The 20,788-nt window shown below is 39.2% G+C and overlaps 1 protein-coding gene across 5 annotated transcripts in view; it reads left to right on the plus strand.

Annotated features, from left to right (window-relative positions):
- klhdc3 (kelch domain containing 3) overlaps positions 1-20,788 on the plus strand; it is an 83,415-nt gene that overhangs the window by 56,849 nt on the left and 5,778 nt on the right. For all 5 annotated transcript variants that reach the window (XM_071409292.1, XM_071409296.1, XM_071409295.1 and 2 more), the window contains 2 exons: positions 3,422-3,495; positions 9,442-9,520. In XM_071409292.1, coding sequence (XP_071265393.1) covers positions 3,422-3,495; positions 9,442-9,520 — 153 coding nt within the window. The remainder of the gene's footprint in view (positions 1-3,421; positions 3,496-9,441; positions 9,521-20,788) is intronic.

Raw genomic sequence — 20,788 nt, forward strand, 5'->3', positions numbered from 1 at the left:
AGGAGTAGTGTGTAGTAGTGTTTAGTACACGTAGTAGTAGTGTTTAGTACACATAGTGTTATTAGTGCTTAGTACACATATCAGTGGTAGTAGTGTGTTGTACACGTAATATTAGTAGTGTTTAGTATTGTGTGATAGTGTTAGTAGTGTGTAGTAGTATTAGTAGTGTTTAGTAGTGTGTAGTAGTAGTGGTGTTTAGTAGTGGTAGTGGTAGTGTATTAGTAGTAGTGGTGTGTAGTAGTAGTAGTGGTGTGTATTAGTAGTAGTAGTGGTGTGTAGTAGTAGTAGTAGTGCCGTGTAGTAGTAGTAGTGGTGTGTAGTAGTGGTGTGTAGTAGTGGTGTGTAGTAGTAGTAGTAGTAGTGGTGTGTAGTAGTAGTAGTAGTAGTGGTGTGTAGTAGTAGTAGTGGTGTGTAGTAGTGGTGGTGTCTAGTGGTAGTAGTGGTGTGTATTAGTAGTAGTAGTGGTGTGTATTAGTAGTAGTGGTGTGTAGTAGTAGTAGTAGTAGTAGTGGTGTGTAGTGGTGTGTAGTGGTAGTAGTGGTGCCGTGTAGTAGTGGTGTGTAGTAGTAGTAGTGGTGTGTATTAGTAGTAGTAGTGGTGTGTATTTGTAGTAGTAGTGGTGTGTAGTAGTAGTAGTAGTAGTGCGTAGTAGTGGTGTGTAGTGGTGTGTAGTAGTAGTAGTGCCGTGTAGTAGTAGTAGTAGTAGTAGTAGTAGTGGTGTGTAGTAGTAGTAGTGGTGCCGTGTAGTAGTAGTGGTGCCGTGTGGTAGTAGTAGTGCCGTGTAGTAGTAGTAGTAGTAGTAGTAGTAGTAGTAGTAGTAGTAGTAGTAGTAGTGTCGTGTAGTAGTAGTAGTGTCGTGTAGTAGTAGTAGTAGTAGTAGTAGTAGTAGTAGTGGTGTGTAGTGGTAGTAGTAGTAGTAGTGCCGTGTAGTAGTAGTAGTAGTAGTAGTAGTAGTAGTGGTGTGTAGTGGTAGTAGTAGTGCCGTGTATTAGTGCCGTGTAGTAGTAGTAGTAGTAGTGGTGTGTGGTGGTGTGTAGTAGTAGTAGTGGTGTGTAGTGGTAGTAGTAGTAGTAGTGCCGTGTAGTGGTCTGTATTAGTAGTAGTAGTTGTAGTGGTGCGTAGTAGTGGTGTGTAGTAGTGGTGAGTAGTAGTAGTAGTATGATGTTGTGTTGTTGTAGTAGTGTATAGTTTATAGTAGTAGTTTTTGTACACGTTGTAGTAGTAGTGTTTATTTTTATTGTTTTTATGTATTTCACCTTTATTTAACCAGGTAGACTAGTTGAGAACAAGTTCTCATTTACAACTGCGACCTGGCCAAGATGAAGCAAAGCAGTTCGACACAAACAACAACACAGAGTTACACATGGAATAAACAAAACATACAGTCAATAATACAGTAGAAAAATAAGTCTATATACAATGTGAGCAAGTGAGGTGAGATAAGGGAGGTAAAGGCAAAAAAAGGCCATGGTGGCGAAATAAATACAATACAGTATAGCAAGTAAAACACTGGAATGGTAGATTTGCAGTGGAAGAATATGCAAAGTAGAAATAGAAATAATGGGGTGCAAAGGAGCAAAATAAATAAATAAATACAGTAGGGGGAGAGGTAGTTGTTTGGGCTAAATTATAGATGGGCTATGTACAGTAGTAGTAGTAGTTGTTTTTAATAGTAGTAGTTGTATTAGTGTTTAGTAGTAGTAGTATTGGTAGTAGTAGTGGTGTTTAGTAGTAATAGTAGTTAGCAGTAGTAGTAGTTAAATATTATGTTTAGTACATGCAGTATTGTTTAGTACACGTAGTAGTAGTAGTAGTAGTAGTGTTTAGTACATGTAGTAGTGTTTAGTACACATACTAGTAGTAGTAGTAGTGGTGTGTAGTAGTAGTTTGTAGTACACATAGTAGTAGTAGTAGTTTGTAGTACACATAGTAGTAGTAGTTGTGTTTAGTAATAGTAGTAGTAGTTGTTGTGTTTAGTAGTAGTAGTAGTAGTTGTTGTGTTTAGTAGTAGTAGTAGTAGTAGTAGTTGTGTTTAGTAGTAGTAGTAGTTGTGTTTAGTAGTAGTAGTAGTAGTAGTAGTTGTTGTGTTTAGTAGTAGTGGTGTTTAGTACCCATAGTGGTAGTATTGTTTAGTACACAGAGTAGTCGTGTTTTAGTAGTAGTAGTTAAATATAGTGTTTAGTACATGTAGTATTGTTTCGTACACGTAGTAGTAGTAGTAGTAGTGTTTAGTACATGTACTAGGGTTTAGTACACATACTAGTAGTAGTAGTGTGTAGTAGTAGTGGTGTGTGGTGTGTAGTAGTAGTTTGTAGTACACATAGTAGTAGTAGTTGTGTTTAGTAATAGTAGTAGTTGTGTTTAGTAGTAGTAGTAGTAGTAGTAGTAGTAGTTGTGTCCAGTGTGTGTGTGTGTGTGTGTTTGTTTTCCTGTGTGTGTGTGTGTGTGTGTGTGTGTGTGTGTGTGTGTGTGTGTGTGTTGTTCTGTGTGTGTATTGTCCTGTGTGTGTATTGTCCTGTGTGTTGTCCTGTGTGTGTGTGTGTGTTGTCCTGTGTGTGTGTGTGTTGTCCTGTGTTTGTGTGTGTGTGTGTTGTCCTGTGTTTGTGTGTGTGTGTGTTGTCTGGTGTGGTGTGTGTGTTTGTTGTCCAGTGTGTGTGTGTCTGTGTTGTCTAGTGTGTGTGTGTTGTCTAGTGTGTGTGTGTGTTTGTTGTCCAGTGTGTGTGTGTGTTTGTTGTCCAGTGTGTGTGTGTGTGTGTTGTCTAGTGTGTGTGTGTGTGTGTTGTCTAGTGTGTGTGCGTGTGTGTGTTGTCTAGTGTGTGTGCGTGTGTGTGTTGTCCAGTGTGTGTGTGGGGCTCCAGCCTCAAGGGCTCCATGTCTGGAGCAGCAGTGTGTCTGAGGGAGAGAGAGGGACAGTGAACAGGGGCTCCATGTCTGGAGCAGCAGTGTGTCTGAGGGAGAGAGAGGGACAGTGAACAGGGGCTCCATGTCTGGAGCAGCAGTGTGTCTGAGGGAGAGAGAGGGACAGTGAACAGGGGCTCCATGTCTGGAGCAGCAGTGTGTCTGAGGGAGAGAGAGGGACAGTGAACAGGGGCTCCATGTCTGGAGCAGCAGTGTGTCTGAGGGAGAGAGAGGGACAGTGAACAGGGGCTCCATGTCTGGGGCAGCAGTGTGTCTGAGGGAGAGAGAGGGACAGTGAACAGGGGCTCCATGTCTGGGGCAGCAGTGTGTCTGAGGGAGAGAGAGGGACAGTGAACAGGGGCTCCATGTCTGGGGCAGCAGTGTGTCTGAGGGAGAGAGAGGGACAGTGAACAGGGGCTCCATGTCTGGGGCAGCAGTGTGTCTGAGGGAGAGAGAGGGACAGTGAACAGGGGCTCCATGTCTGGGGCAGCAGTGTAACTAACATGTTGTCTCTTCTCTACAGCCCATGTCCAGAACAGGGGATGGGAGATGAGTTTAACCTCATGGATCATTCTGACCTCTACATACTAGACTTCAGTAAGTATCCCCTCTGTCTTTCTCGTGCTCACTCACTCTCTCAATTCAAAGGTCTTTATTGGCATGGGAAACATATGTTTACATTGCCAAAGAAAGTGAAATAGATAATAAACAAAAGTGAAATAAACAATGAGTGAATGAGAGTGAATGGCCTGGCCTTAGTGAACACCTACAGAACACCTACATCGCTAGACAGACATGTCCAATTATTCAATAGATTTTCAAGACGATTTAAATCAAAACTGTAACTAGGCCACTCAGGAACAGTCAATGTCGTCTTGGTAAGCAACTCTATTTGGCCTTGTGTTTTAGGTTATTGTCTTGCTGAAAGGTGAATTTGTCTCCCTGTGTCTGGTGGAAAGCAGACTGAACCAGGTTTTTCTCTAGAATTTTGCCTCGTTCTATTCCGTTTCTTTTCATCCTAAAAAATAACTCCCTAGTCCTTGCCAATTTATTTGATTTTATTTTAAACTTAACCTTTATTTAACTAGACAAGTCAGTCAGAAACTGACCCAGAAACGTCCTTTTACTCTTTGTTCTAGACGACCAATTCTCATAGCTTTTAGCCGTACCCTCATCCTACTCCTCCTCTGTTCCTCTGGTGATGTAGAGGTGAATCCAGGCCCTGCAGTACCTAGCTCCACTCCTATTCCCCAGGCGCACTCATTTGTTGACTTCTGTAACCGTAAAAGCCTTGGTTTCATGCATGTTAACATTAGAAGCCTACTCCCTAAGTTTGTTTTATTCACTGCTTTAGCACACTCTGCCAACCCGGATGTTCTAGCCATGTCTAAATCCTGGCTTAGGAAGACCATCAAAAATTCTGACATTTTCATCCCCAACTACAACATTTTCAGACAAGATAGAACGGCCAAAGGGGGCGGTGTTGCAATCTACTGCAAAGATAGCCTGCAGAGTTCTGTCTTACTATCCAGGTCTGTACCCAAACAATTCGAGCTTCTACTTTTAAAAATCCACCTCTCTAAAAACAAGTCTCTCACCGTTGCCGCCTGCTATAGACCACCCTCTGCCCCCAGCTGAGCTCTGGACACCATATGTGAACTGATTGCCCCCCATCTATCTTCAGAGCTCGTGCTGTTAGGTGACCTAAACTGGAACATGCTTAACACCCCAGCCATCCTACAATCTAAGCTTGATGCCCTCAATCTCACACAAATTATCAATGAACCTACCAGGTACCACCCCAAAGCCGTAAACACGGGCACCCTCATAGATATCATCCTAACCAACTTGCCCTCTAAATACACCGCTGCTGTTTTTAACCAAGATCTCAGCGATCACTGCCTCATTGCCTGCATCCGTAATGGGTCAGCAGTCAAACGACCTCCACTCATCACTGTCAAACTCTCCCTGAAACACTTCAGCGAGCAGGCCTTTCTAATCGACCTGGCCCGGGTATCCTGGAAGGATATTGATCTCATCCCGTCAGTAGAGGAGGCCTGGTTATGTTTTTTAAATGCCTTCCTCACCATCTTAAATAAGCATGCCCCATTCAAGAAATGTAGAACCAGGAACAGATATAGCCCTTGGTTCTCTCCAGACCTGACTGCCCTTAACCAACACAAAAACATCCTATGGCTATCTGCATTAGCATCAAACAGCCCCCGTGATATGCAACTTTTCAGGGAAGCTAGAAACCAATATACACAGGCAGTTAGAAAAGCCAAGGCTAGCTTTTTCAAGCAGAAATTTGCTTCCTGCAACGCAAACTCAAAAAAGTTCTGGGACACTGTAGTCCATGGAGAACAAGAACATCTCCTCCCAGCTGCCCACTGCACTGAAGATAGGAAACACTGTCACCACCGATAAATCCACTATAATTGAGAATTTCAATAAGCATTTTGCTACGGCTGGCCATGCTTTCCTCCTGGCTACCCCTTCCCCGGTCAACAGCACTGCACCCCCCACAGCTACTCGCCCAAGCCCCCCCAGCTTCTTCTTCACCCAAATCCAGTTAGCAGATGTTCTGAAAGAGCTACAAATCCTGGACCCGTACAAATCAGCCGTGCTAGACAATCTGGACCCTCTCTTTCTAAAATGATCCGCCGCCGTTGTTGCAACCCCTATTACTAGTCTGTTCAACCTCTCTTTCGTATCGCCCAAGATTCCTAAAGATTGGAAAGCTGCCGCAGTCATCCCCCTCTTCAAAGAGGGAGACACTGTAGACCCAAACTGTTATAGACCTATATCCATCCTGCCCTGCCTTTTTAAATTATTCGAAAGCAAAGTTAACAAACAGATCACTGACCATTTTGAATCCCACCGTACCTTCTCCGCTGTGCAATCCAGTTTCCGAGCTGGTCACGGGTGCACTTCATCATAACCGCCATCGATAAAAGACAGTACTGTGCAGCCGTCTTCATTGACCTGGCCAAGGCTTTCGACTCTGTCAATCAACGTATTCTTATCGGCAGACTCACCTAGCATCACTACTCTGGACGGTTCTGACATAGAATATGTGGACAACTACAAGTACCTAGGTATCTGGCTAGACTGTAAACTCTCCTTCCAGACTCATATTAAGCATCTCCAATCCAAAATGAAATCTAGAATCGGCTTCCTATTTCGCAACAAAGCCTCCTTTCACTCACGCTGCCAAACATACCCTCGTAAAACTGACTTTCTTACTATCACAGTGCCATCCATTTTGTCACCAAAGCCCCATATACTACCCACCACTGCGACCTGTATGCTCTCGTTGGCTGGCCCTCGCTACATATTCGTCACGCAAGACCCACTGGCTCCAGGTCATCTATAAGTCTATGCTAGGTAAAGCTCCGCCTTATCTCAGCTCACTGGTCACAAAAACAACACCCACCCGTAGCACGCGCTCCAGCAGGTATATCTCACTGGTCATCCCCAAAGCCAACACCTCCTTTGGCCGCCTTTCTTTCCAGTTCTCTGCTGCCAATGACTGGAACGAACTGCAAAAATCACTGAAGCTGGATGGAGACTTATATCTCCCTCACTAACTTTAAACATCAGCTATCTGAGCAGCTAAACGATCACTGCAGCTGTACATAGCCCACCCAATCTACCTACCTCATCCCCATTTTGTTTTTATTTACTTTCTGCTCTTACTTTCTGCTCTTTTGAACACCAGTATTTCTACTTGCACACGCTTGAGGCTTTTACTTTCTGTTTTGGTCCGCCAGCTTCAAAAGGCTGTAAAAATGATATTTTTTTGTTATTGAAAATGTATTTCACTGCAATTTAGATGGTACAATGATTCCATACACTATTCAGTGCTTGTTTTCTCAGAGTTTTAGCAACCAGGAAATTACAGCGATTTCAGCGATTACAGCGATTTCCACTAGACACAAACACAAGGTCAGAACAGCTTTCTCATTTTGACAACAGATGCTGCTCCGGCATTGGAGAAATAAATAGCCAAATATTACAGCCAATCACAACACTGGCGGTTAAGTAATACTGTCAAACACCATCATTCCACTATTACTGATTTTCAGAAAATACAATACAAAAATATGACAAATCCTATTGGTACCACCTTTAACAAGCTAACTTTCTACTGAATCAGTCTGAATTGTATTGTACCCGCCCCTGACCTTCTACTGAATCAGTCTGAACTCTACCCCCCCTCTGACCTTCTACTGAATCAGTCTGAACTCTACCCCCCCTCTGACCTTCTACTGAATCAGTCTGAACTCTACCCCACTCTGACCTTCTACTGAATCAGTCTGAACTCTACCCCCACTCTGACCTTCTACTGAATCAGTCTGAACTCTACCCCCCCTCTGACCTTCTACTGAATCAGTCTGAACTCTACCCCCCCTCTGACCTTCTACTGAATCAGTCTGAACTCTACCCCCCCTCTGACCTTCTACTGAATCAGTCTGAACTCTACCCCCCCTCTGACCTTCGACTGAATCAGTCTGAACTCTACCCCCACTCTGACCTTCTACTGAATCAGTCTGAACTCTACCCCCCCTCTGACCTTCTACTGAATCAGTCTGAACTCTACCCCCCCTCTGACCTTCTACTGAATCAGTCTGAACTCTACCCCCACTCTGACCTTCTACTGAATCAGTCTGAACTCTACCCCCCCTCTGACCTTCTACTGAATCAGTCTGAACTCTACCCCCCCTCTGACCTTCTACTGAATCAGTCTGAACTCTACCCCCCCTCTGACCTTCTACTGAATCAGTCTGAACTCTACCCCCACTCTGACCTTCTACTGAATCAGTCTGAACTCTACCCCCCCTCTGACCTTCTACTGAATCAGTCTGAACTCTACCCCCCCTCTGACCTTCTACTGAATCAGTCTGAACTCTACCCCCCCTCTGACCTTCGACTGAATCAGTCTGAACTCTACCCCCCCTCTGACCTTCGACTGAATCAGTCTGAACTCTACCCCCACTCTGACCTTCTACTGAATCAGTCTGAACTCTACCCCCACTCTGACCTTCTACTGAATCAGTCTGAACTCTACCCCCCCTCTGACCTTCTACTGAATCAGTCTGAACTCTACCCCCCCTCTGACCTTCTACTGAATCAGTCTGAACTCTACCCCCCCTCTGACCTTCGACTGAATCAGTCTGAACTCTACCCCCCCTCTGACCTTCGACTGAATCAGTCTGAACTCTACCCCCACTCTGACCTTCTACTGAATCAGTCTGAACTCTACCCCCCCTCTGACCTTCTACTGAATCAGTCTGAACTCTACCCCCACTCTGACCTTCTACTGAATCAGTCTGAACTCTACCCCCCCTCTGACCTTCTACTGAATCAGTCTGAACTCTACCCCCCCTCTGACCTTCTACTGAATCAGTCTGAACTCTACCCCCCCTCTGACCTTCTACTGAATCAGTCTGAACTCTACCCCCACTCTGACCTTCTACTGAATCAGTCTGAACTCTACCCCCCCTCTGACCTTCTACTGAATCAGTCTGAACTCTACCCCCCCTCTGACCTTCTACTAAAGATGTTTAATAGCTCAAATAAATTGACTCTCTCTGTGTGTCTTTGTGTGAATGATTATATTAGAGCTATGATACCTCCTCCTAACCCTAACCCTATGATACCTCCTCCTAACCCTAACCCTATGATACCTCCCCCTAACCCTAACCCTATGATACCTCCCCCTAACCCTATGATACCTCCTCCTAACCCTAACCCTATGATACCTCCCCCTAACCCTAACCCTATGATACCTCCCCCTAACCCTAACCCTATGATACCTCCTCCTAACCCTAACCCTATGATACCTCCTCCTAACCCTAACCCTATGATACCTCCTCCTAACCCTAACCCTATGATACCTCCCCCTAACCCTAACCCTATGATACCTCCCCCTAACCCTAACCCTATGATACCTCCCCCTAACCCTATGATACCTCCTCCTAACCCTAACCCTAACCCTATGATACCTCCTCCTAACCCTAACCCTATGATACCTCCCCCTAACCCTAACCCTATGATACCTCCTCCTAACCCTATGATACCTCCTCCTAACCCTATGATACCTCCTCCTAACCCTAACCCTATGATACCTCCTCCTAACCCTAACCCTATGATACCTCCTCCTAACCCTATGATACCTCCTCCTAACCCTATGATACCTCCCCCTAACCCTAACCCTATGATACCTCCTCCTAACCCTAACCCTATGATACCTCCTCCTAACCCTAACCCTATGATACCTCCTCCTAACCCTAACCCTATGATACCTCCTCCTAACCCTAACCCTATGATACCTCCCCCTAACCCTAACCCTATGATACCTCCTCCTAACCCTAACCCTATGATACCTCCTCCTAACCCTAACCCTATGATACCTCCTCCTAACCCTAACCCTATGATACCTCCTCCTAACCCTAACCCTATGATACCTCCTCCTAACCCTAACCCTATGATACCTCCTGTGACTCATCATCTTAAAGGTGTTTATGTCTCCTGTACCAGGTCCTAATCTGAAGACATTATGCAAGCTAGCTGTTATTAACTACAGTCTTGACCAGGGTGGTCTACCACACGACATCAGGTAATTCTTTCTTTTCTTTCCTACTCTTCTTCCTTTTGTCCTCCTCTCTTCTCTCTCCTTCCCTTCCTTTTGTCCTTCTCTCTCCTTCCCTTCCTTTTATCCTCCTTCCTCTTCCTCATCTTCCCTCCCTTCCTCTTATCTCCCATTCCTCATGAAACCAGACATATTGTCTCTTCTTGTCCTTCTCTCCTTCTCCCCATCTCTCGTCTTCTTCTCTCCATCTCTCTTTTTCTTCTTCTCGCCATCTCATATCTCTTCTCTCCTGTTCATCGCTCCATATATCTTCTTCTCCTCTTCATCACTCCATATCTCTTCTTCTTATTTCATTTCTCCTCTTCTTCTCATCCTTTTCTCTTCTCTCTTCTTCCCCCAACCAGTACTCATATATGTTGTTTTATCACCCCTTTATATTCTTGTTACTATTGCACAGCCTTTATATTCTTGTTACTATTGCACAGCCTTTATATTCTTGTTACTATTGCACAGCCTTTATATTCTTGTTACTATAGCACAGCCTTTATATTCTTGTTACTATAGCACAGCCTTTATATTCTTGTTACTATTGCACAGCCTTTATATTCTTGTTACTATTGCACAGCCTTTATATTCTTGTTACTATAGCACAGCCTTTATATTCTTGTTACTATTGCACAGCCTTTATATTCTTGTTACTATAGCACAGCCTTTATATTCTTGTTACTATTGCACAGCCTTTATATTCTTGTTACTATTGCACAGCCTTTATATTCTTGTTACTATTGCACAGCCTTTATATTCTTGTTACTATAGCACAGCCTTTATATTCTTGTTACTTTTGCACAGCCTTTATATTCTTGTTACTATTGCACAGCCTTTATATTCTTGTTACTATTGCACAGCCTTTATATTCTTGTTACTATAGCACAGCCTTTATATTCTTGTTACTATTGCACAGCCTTTATATTCTTGTTACTATAGCACAGCCTTTATATTCTTGTTACTATTGCACAGCCTTTATATTCTTGTTACTATAGCACAGCCTTTATATTCTTGTTACTATAGCACAGCCTTTATATTCTTGTTACTGTTGCACAGCCTTTATATTCTTGTTACTATAGCACAGCCTTTATATTCTTGTTACTATTACACAGCCTTTATATTCTTGTTACTATAGCACAGCCTTTATATTCTTGTTACTATTGCACAGCCTTTATATTCTTGTTACTATTGCACAGCCTTTATATTCTTGTTACTATAGCACAGCCTTTATATTCTTGTTACTATTGCACAGCCTTTATATTCTTGTTACTATAGCACAGCCTTTATATTCTTGTTACTATAGCACAGCCTTTATATTCTTGTTACTATAGCACAGCCTTTATATTCTTGTTACTATAGCACAGCCTTTATATTCTTGTTACTATAGCACAGCCTTTATATTCTTGTTACTATAGCACAGCCTTTATATTCTTGTTACTATAGCACAGCCTTTATATTCTTGTTACTATAGCACAGCCTTTATATTCTTGTTACTATCGCACAGCCTTTATATTCTTGTTACTATAGCACAGCCTTTATATTCTTGTTACTATAGCACAGCCTTTATATTCTTGTTACTATTGCACAGCCTTTATATTCTTGTTACTATAGCACAGCCTTTATATTCTTGTTACTATTGCACAGCCTTTATATTCTTGTTACTATAGCACAGTCTTTATATTCTTGTTACTATAGCACAGCCTTTATATTCTTGTTACTATAGCACAGCCTTTATATTCTTGTTACTATAGCACAGCCTTTATATTCTTGTTACTATAGCACAGCCTTTATATTCTTGTTACTATAGCACAGCCTTTATATACTTGTTACTATTGCACAGCCTTTATATTCTTGTTACTTTTGCACAGCCTTTATATTCTTGTTACTTTTGCACAGCCTTTATATTCTTGTTACTATTGCACAGCCTTTATATTCTTGTTACTATTACACAGCCTTTATATTCTTGTTACTATAGCACAGCCTTTATATTCTTGTTACTATTGCACAGCCTTTATATTCTTGTTACTATAGCACAGCCTTTATATTCTTGTTACTATAGCACAGCCTTTATATTCTTGTTACTATAGCACAGCCTTTATATTCTTGTTACTATAGCACAGCCTTTATATTCTTGTTACTATAGCACAGCCTTTATATACTTGTTACTTTTGCACAGCCTTTATATTCTTGTTACTATTGCACAGCCTTTATATTCTTGTTACTATTACACAGCCTTTATATTCTTGTTACTATAGCACAGCCTTTATATTCTTGTTACTATTGCACAGCCTTTATATTCTTGTTACTATTGCACAGCCTTTATTCTTGTTACTATTGCACAGCCTTTATATTCTTGTTACTATAGCACAGCCTTTATATTCTTGTTACTTTTGCACAGCCTTTATATTCTTGTTACTATTGCACAGCCTTTATATTCTTGTTACTATTGCACAGCCTTTATATTCTTGTTACTATAGCACAGCCTTTATATTCTTGTTACTATTGCACAGCCTTTATATTCTTGTTACTATAGCACAGCCTTTATATTCTTGTTACTATTGCACAGCCTTTATATTCTTGTTACTATAGCACAGCCTTTATATTCTTGTTACTATAGCACAGCCTTTATATTCTTGTTACTGTTGCACAGCCTTTATATTCTTGTTACTATAGCACAGCCTTTATATTCTTGTTACTATTACACAGCCTTTATATTCTTGTTACTATAGCACAGCCTTTATATTCTTGTTACTATTGCACAGCCTTTATATTCTTGTTACTATTGCACAGCCTTTATATTCTTGTTACTATAGCACAGCCTTTATATTCTTGTTACTATTGCACAGCCTTTATATTCTTGTTACTATAGCACAGCCTTTATATTCTTGTTACTATAGCACAGCCTTTATATTCTTGTTACTATAGCACAGCCTTTATATTCTTGTTACTATAGCACAGCCTTTATATTCTTGTTACTATAGCACAGCCTTTATATTCTTGTTACTATTGCACAGCCTTTATATTCTTGTTACTATTGCACAGCCTTTATATTCTTGTTACTATTGCACAGCCTTTATATTCTTGTTACTATAGCACAGCCTTTATATTCTTGTTACTTTTGCACAGCCTTTATATTCTTGTTACTATTGCACAGCCTTTATATTCTTGTTACTATTGCACAGCCTTTATATTCTTGTTACTATAGCACAGCCTTTATATTCTTGTTACTATTGCACAGCCTTTATATTCTTGTTACTATAGCACAGCCTTTATATTCTTGTTACTATTGCACAGCCTTTATATTCTTGTTACTATAGCACAGCCTTTATATTCTTGTTACTATAGCACAGCCTTTATATTCTTGTTACTGTTGCACAGCCTTTATATTCTTGTTACTATAGCACAGCCTTTATATTCTTGTTACTATTACACAGCCTTTATATTCTTGTTACTATAGCACAGCCTTTATATTCTTGTTACTATTGCACAGCCTTTATATTCTTGTTACTATTGCACAGCCTTTATATTCTTGTTACTATAGCACAGCCTTTATATTCTTGTTACTATTGCACAGCCTTTATATTCTTGTTACTATAGCACAGCCTTTATATTCTTGTTACTATAGCACAGCCTTTATATTCTTGTTACTATAGCACAGCCTTTATATTCTTGTTACTATAGCACAGCCTTTATATTCTTGTTACTATAGCACAGCCTTTATATTCTTGTTACTATAGCACAGCCTTTATATTCTTGTTACTATAGCACAGCCTTTATATTCTTGTTACTATAGCACAGCCTTTATATTCTTGTTACTATAGCACAGCCTTTATATTCTTGTTACTATAGCACAGCCTTTATATTCTTGTTACTATAGCACAGCCTTTATATTCTTGTTACTATTGCACAGCCTTTATATTCTTGTTACTATAGCACAGCCTTTATATTCTTGTTACTATTGCACAGCCTTTATATTCTTGTTACTATAGCACAGCCTTTATATTCTTGTTACTATAGCACAGCCTTTATATTCTTGTTACTATAGCACAGCCTTTATATTCTTGTTACTATAGCACAGCCTTTATATTCTTGTTACTATAGCACAGCCTTTATATTCTTGTTACTATAGCACAGCCTTTATATACTTGTTACTATTGCACAGCCTTTATATTCTTGTTACTTTTGCACAGCCTTTATATTCTTGTTACTTTTGCACAGCCTTTATATTCTTGTTACTATTGCACAGCCTTTATATTCTTGTTACTATTACACAGCCTTTATATTCTTGTTACTATAGCACAGCCTTTATATTCTTGTTACTATTGCACAGCCTTTATATTCTTGTTACTATAGCACAGCCTTTATATTCTTGTTACTATAGCACAGCCTTTATATTCTTGTTACTATAGCACAGCCTTTATATTCTTGTTACTATAGCACAGCCTTTATATTCTTGTTACTATAGCACAGCCTTTATATACTTGTTACTTTTGCACAGCCTTTATATTCTTGTTACTATTGCACAGCCTTTATATTCTTGTTACTATTACACAGCCTTTATATTCTTGTTACTATAGCACAGCCTTTATATTCTTGTTACTATTGCACAGCCTTTATATTCTTGTTACTATTGCACAGCCTTTATTCTTGTTACTATTGCACAGCCTTTATATTCTTGTTACTATAGCACAGCCTTTATATTCTTGTTACTTTTGCACAGCCTTTATATTCTTGTTACTATTGCACAGCCTTTATATTCTTGTTACTATTGCACAGCCTTTATATTCTTGTTACTATAGCACAGCCTTTATATTCTTGTTACTATTGCACAGCCTTTATATTCTTGTTACTATAGCACAGCCTTTATATTCTTGTTACTATTGCACAGCCTTTATATTCTTGTTACTATAGCACAGCCTTTATATTCTTGTTACTATAGCACAGCCTTTATATTCTTGTTACTGTTGCACAGCCTTTATATTCTTGTTACTATAGCACAGCCTTTATATTCTTGTTACTATTACACAGCCTTTATATTCTTGTTACTATAGCACAGCCTTTATATTCTTGTTACTATTGCACAGCCTTTATATTCTTGTTACTATTGCACAGCCTTTATATTCTTGTTACTATAGCACAGCCTTTATATTCTTGTTACTATTGCACAGCCTTTATATTCTTGTTACTATAGCACAGCCTTTATATTCTTGTTACTATAGCACAGCCTTTATATTCTTGTTACTATAGCACAGCCTTTATATTCTTGTTACTATAGCACAGCCTTTATATTCTTGTTACTATAGCACAGCCTTTATATTCTTGTTACTATAGCACAGCCTTTATATTCTTGTTACTATAGCACAGCCTTTATATTCTTGTTACTATAGCACAGCCTTTATATTCTTGTTACTATAGCACAGCCTTTATATTCTTGTTACTATAGCACAGCCTTTATATTCTTGTTACTATTGCACAGCCTTTATATTCTTGTTACTATAGCACAGCCTTTATATTCTTGTTACTATTGCACAGCCTTTATATTCTTGTTACTATAGCACAGCCTTTATATTCTTGTTACTATAGCACAGCCTTTATATTCTTGTTACTATAGCACAGCCTTTATATTCTTGTTACTATAGCACAGCCTTTATATTCTTGTTACTATAGCACAGCCTTTATATTCTTGTTACTATCGCACAGCCTTTATATCCTTGTTACTATTGCACAGCCTTTATATTCTTGTTACTTTTGCACAGCCTTTATATTCTTGTTACTTTTGCACAGCCTTTATATTCTTGTTACTATTGCACAGCCTTTATATTCTTGTTACTATTACACAGCCTTTATATTCTTGTTACTATAGCACAGCCTTTATATTCTTGTTACTATTGCACAGCCTTTATATTCTTGTTACTATAGCACAGCCTTTATATTCTTGTTACTATAGCACAGCCTTTATATTCTTGTTACTATAGCACAGCCTTTATATTCTTGTTACTATAGCACAGCCTTTATATTCTTGTTACTATAGCACAGCCTTTATATACTTGTTACTTTTGCACAGCCTTTATATTCTTGTTACTATTGCACAGCCTTTATATTCTTGTTACTATTACACAGCCTTTATATTCTTGTTACTATAGCACAGCCTTTATATTCTTGTTACTATTACACAGCCTTTATATTCTTGTTACTATTGCACAGCCTTTATATTCTTGTTACTATTGCACAGCCTTTATATTCTTGTTACTATTGCACAGCCTTTATATTCTTGTTACTATTGCACAGCCTTTATATTCTTGTTACTATTGCACAGCCTTTATATTCTTGTTACTATAGCACAGCCTTTATATTCTTGTTACTATAGCACAGCCTTTATATTCTTGTTACTATAGCACAGCCTTTATATTCTTGTTACTATTGCACAGCCTTTATATTCTTGTTACTATAGCACAGCCTTTATATTCTTGTTACTATAGCACAGCCTTTATATTCTTGTTACTATTGCACAGCCTTTATATTCTTGTTACTATAGCACAGCCTTTATATTCTTGTTACTATAGCACAGCCTTTATATTCTTGTTACTATAGCACAGCCTTTATATTCTTGTTACTATAGCACAGCCTTTATATTCTTGTTACTATTGCACAACCTTTATATTCTTGTTACTATTGCACAGCCTTTATATTCTTGTTACTATAGCACAGCCTTTATATTCTTGTTACTATTGCACAGCCTTTATATTCTTGTTACTATAGCACAGCCTTTATATTCTTGTTACTATAGCACAGCCTTTATATTCTTGTTACTATAGCACAGCCTTTATATTCTTGTTACTATAGCACAGCCTTTATATTCTTGTTACTATAGCACAGCCTTTATATTCTTGTTACTATAGCACAGCCTTTATATACTTGTTACTATTGCACAGCCTTTATATTCTTGTTACTTTTGCACAGCCTTTATATTCTTGTTACTTTTGCACAGCCTTTATATTCTTGTTACTATAGCACAGCCTTTATATTCTTGTTACTATAGCACAGCCTTTATATTCTTGTTACTATAGCACAGCCTTTATATTCTTGTTACTATAGCACAGCCTTTATATTCTTGTTACTATAGCACAGCCTTTATATTCTTGTTACTATAGCACAGCCTTTATATTCTTGTTACTATTGCACAGCCTTTATATTCTTGTTACTATAGCACAGCCTTTATATTCTTGTTACTATAGCACAGCCTTTATATTCTTGTTACTATTGCACAGCCTTTATATTCTTGTTACTATAGCACAGCCTTTATATTCTTGTTACTATAGCACAGCCTTTATATTCTTGTTACTATAGCACAGCCTTTATATTCTTGTTACTATAGCACAGCCTTTATATTCTTGTTACTATAGCACAGCCTTTATATTCTTGTTACTATAGCACAGCCTTTATATTCTTGTTACTATAGCACAGCCTTTATATTCTTGTTACTATAGCACAGCCTTTATATTCTTGTTACTATAGCACAGCCTTTATATTCTTGTTACTATAGCACAGCCTTTATATTCTTGTTACTATAGCACAGCCTTTATATTCTTGTTACTATAGCACAGCCTTTATATTCTTGTTACTATAGCACAGCCTTTATATTCTTGTTACTATAGCACAGCCTTTATATTCTTGTTACTATAGCACAGCCTTTATATTCTTGTTACTATAGCACAGCCTTTATATTCTTGTTACTATAGCACAGCCTTTATATTCTTGTTACTATTGCACAGCCTTTATATTCTTGTTACTATTGCACAGCCTTTATATTCTTGTTACTATAGCACAGCCTTTATATTCTTGTTACTATTGCACAGCCTTGCCAGTGTCTCGTCCGATAATATGGTCATCCTTTTATATTCCACGCTCTACTACTAATGTTCTGATAATGTTCCTCATGTCAGCTGTTACCACTACTACTAATGTTCTGATAATGTTCCTCATGTCAGCTGTTACCACTACTACTAATGTTCTGATCATGTTCTATTCGTCAGCTGCTACCACTACTACTAATGTTCTGATAATGTTCTGCATGTCAGCTGCTACCACTACTACTAATGTTCTGATCATGTTCTATTCGTCAGCTGCTACCACTACTACTAATGTTCTGATAATGTCCTGCATGTCAGCTGCTACCACTACTACTAATGTTCTGATAATGTTCTGATAATGTCCTGCATGTCAGCTGCTACCACTACTACTAATGTTCTGATAATGTTCTGCATGTCAGCTGCTACCACTACTACTAATGTTCTGATAATGTTCTGCATGTCAGCTGCTACCACTACTACTAATGTTCTGATAATGTTCTGATAATGTCCTGCATGTCAGCTGCTACCACTACTACTAATGTTCTGATAATGTTCTGATAATGTTCTGATAATGTTCTGCATGTTAGCTGTTACCACTACTACTAATGTTCTGATAATGTTCTGATAATGTCCTGCATGTCAGCTGTTACCACTACTACTAATGTTCTGATAATGTTCTGATAATGTTCTGCAGGTCTTCTGCTACCACTACTACTAATGTTCTGATAATTTTCTGATAATGTTCTGCAAGTCAGCTGCTACCACTACTACTAATGTTCTGATAATGTCCTGCATGTCAGCTGCTACCACTACTACTAATGTTCTGATAATGTTCTGATAATGTTCTGCAAGTCAGCTGCTACCACTACTACTAATGTTCTGATAATGTTCTGATAATGTCCTGCATGTCAGCTGCTACCACTACTACTAATGTTCTGATAATGTTCTGATAATGTCCTGCATGTCAGCTGTTACCACTACTACTAATGTTCTGATAATGTTCTGCATGTCAGCTGCTACCACTACTACTAATGTTCTGATAATGTTCTGCATGTCAGCTGCTACCACTACTACTAATGTTCTGATAATGTCCTGCATGTCCGCCTACCACTACTACTAATGTTCTGATAATGTTCTGCAAGTCAGCTGCTACCACTACTACTAATGTTCTGATAATGTTCTGATAATGTCCTGCATGTCAGCTGCTACCACTACTACTAATGTTCTGATAATGTTCTGATAATGTCCTGCATGTCAGCTGTTACCACTACTACTAATGTTCTGATAATGTTCTGCATGTCAGCTGCTACCACTACTACTAATGTTCTGATAATGTTCTGCATGTCAGCTGCTACCACTACTACTAATGTTCTGATAATGTCCTGCATGTCCGCCTACCACTACTACTAATGTTCTGATAATGTTCTGATAATGTTCTGCATGTCAGCTGCTACCACTACTACTAATGTTCTGATAATGTTCTGCATGCCAGCTGTTACCACTACTACTAATGTTCTGATAATGTTCTGCATGTCAGCTGCTACCACTACTACTAATGTTCTGATAATGTCCTGCATGTCAGCTGCTACCACTACTACTAATGTTCTGATAATGTTCTGCATGCCAGCTGTTACCACTACTACTAATGTTCTGATAATATTCTGATAATGTTCTGCATGTCAGCTGTTACCACTACTACTAATGTTCTGATAATGTTCTGCATGTCAGCTGTTACCACTACTACTAATGTTCTGATAATGTTCTGATAATATTCTGCATGTCAGCTGCTACCACTACTACTAATGTTCTGATAATGTTCTGATAATGTTCTGCATGTCAGCTGTTACCACTACTACTAATGTTCTGATAATGTCCTGCATGTCAGCTGTTACCACTACTACTAATGTTCTGATAATGTCCTGCATGTCAGCTGCTACCACTACTACTAATGTTCTGATAATGTTCTGATAATGTTCTGCATGTCAGCTGTTACCACTAATGTTCTGATAATGTCCTGCATGTCAGCTGCTACCACTACTACTAATGTTCTGATAATATTCTGATAATGTTCTGCATGTCAGCTGCTACCACTACTACTAATGTTCTGATAATGTCCTGATAATGTTCTGCAAGTCAGCTGCTACCACTACTACTATTGTTCTGATAATGTTCTGCATGTCAGCTGCTACGACTACTACTAATGTTCTGATAATGTCCTGCATGTCAGCTGCTACCACTACTATTAATGTTCTGATAATGTTCTGATAATTTTCTGCATGTCAGCTGTTACCACTACTACTAATGTTCTGATAATGTTCTGCATGTCAGCTGTTACCACTACTACTAATGTTCTGATAATGTTCTGCATGTCTGCTGCTACCACTACTACTAATGTTCTGATAATGTCCTGCATGTCAGGTGCTACCACTACTACTAATGTTCTGATAATGTTCTGCATGTCAGCTGCCACCACTACTACTAATGTTCTGATAATGTTCTATTCGTCAGCTGCTACCACTACTACTAATGTTCTGATAATGTCCTGCATGTCAGCTGCTACCACTACTACTAATGTTCTGATAATGTTCTGCATGTCAGCTGTTACCACTACTACTAATGTTCTGATAATGTTCTGCATGTCAGCTGCTACCACTACTACTAATGTTCTGATAATGTTCTGCATGTCAGCTGCTACCACTACTACTAATGTTCTGATAATGTTCTGATAATGTTCTGATCATGTCCTGCATGTCAGCTGCTACCACTACTACTAATGTTCTGATAATGTTCTGATAATGTTCTGATCATGTCCTGCATGTCAGCTGCTACCACTACTACTAATGTTCTGATAATGTTCTGATAATGTTCTGATCATGTCCTGCATGTCAGCTGCTACCACTACTACTAATGTTCTGATAATGTTCTGCATGTCAGCTGCTACCACTACTACTAATGTTCTGATAATGTTCTGATAATGTTCTGCATGTCAGCTGCTACCACTACTACTAATGTTCTGATAATGTTCTGCATGCCAGCTGTTACCACTACTACTAATGTTCTGATAATGTTCTGCATGTCAGCTGTTACCACTACTACTAATGTTCTGATAATGTCCTGCATGTCAGCTGCTACCACTACTACTAATGTTCTGATAATGTTCTGCATGCCAGCTGTTACCACTACTACTAATGTTCTGATAATATTCTGATAATGTTCTGCATGTCAGCTGTTACCACTACTACTAATGTTCTGATAATGTTCTGCATGTCAGCTGTTACCACTACTACTAATGTTCTGATAATGTTCTGATAATATTCTGCATGTCAGCTGCTACCACTACTACTAATGTTCTGATAATGTTCTGATAATGTTCTGCATGTCAGCTGTTACCACTACTACT

This window comes from Salvelinus alpinus, chromosome 7 (assembly GCF_045679555.1).
Source record: "Salvelinus alpinus chromosome 7, SLU_Salpinus.1, whole genome shotgun sequence".
Lineage (NCBI taxonomy): Eukaryota > Metazoa > Chordata > Actinopteri > Salmoniformes > Salmonidae > Salvelinus > Salvelinus alpinus.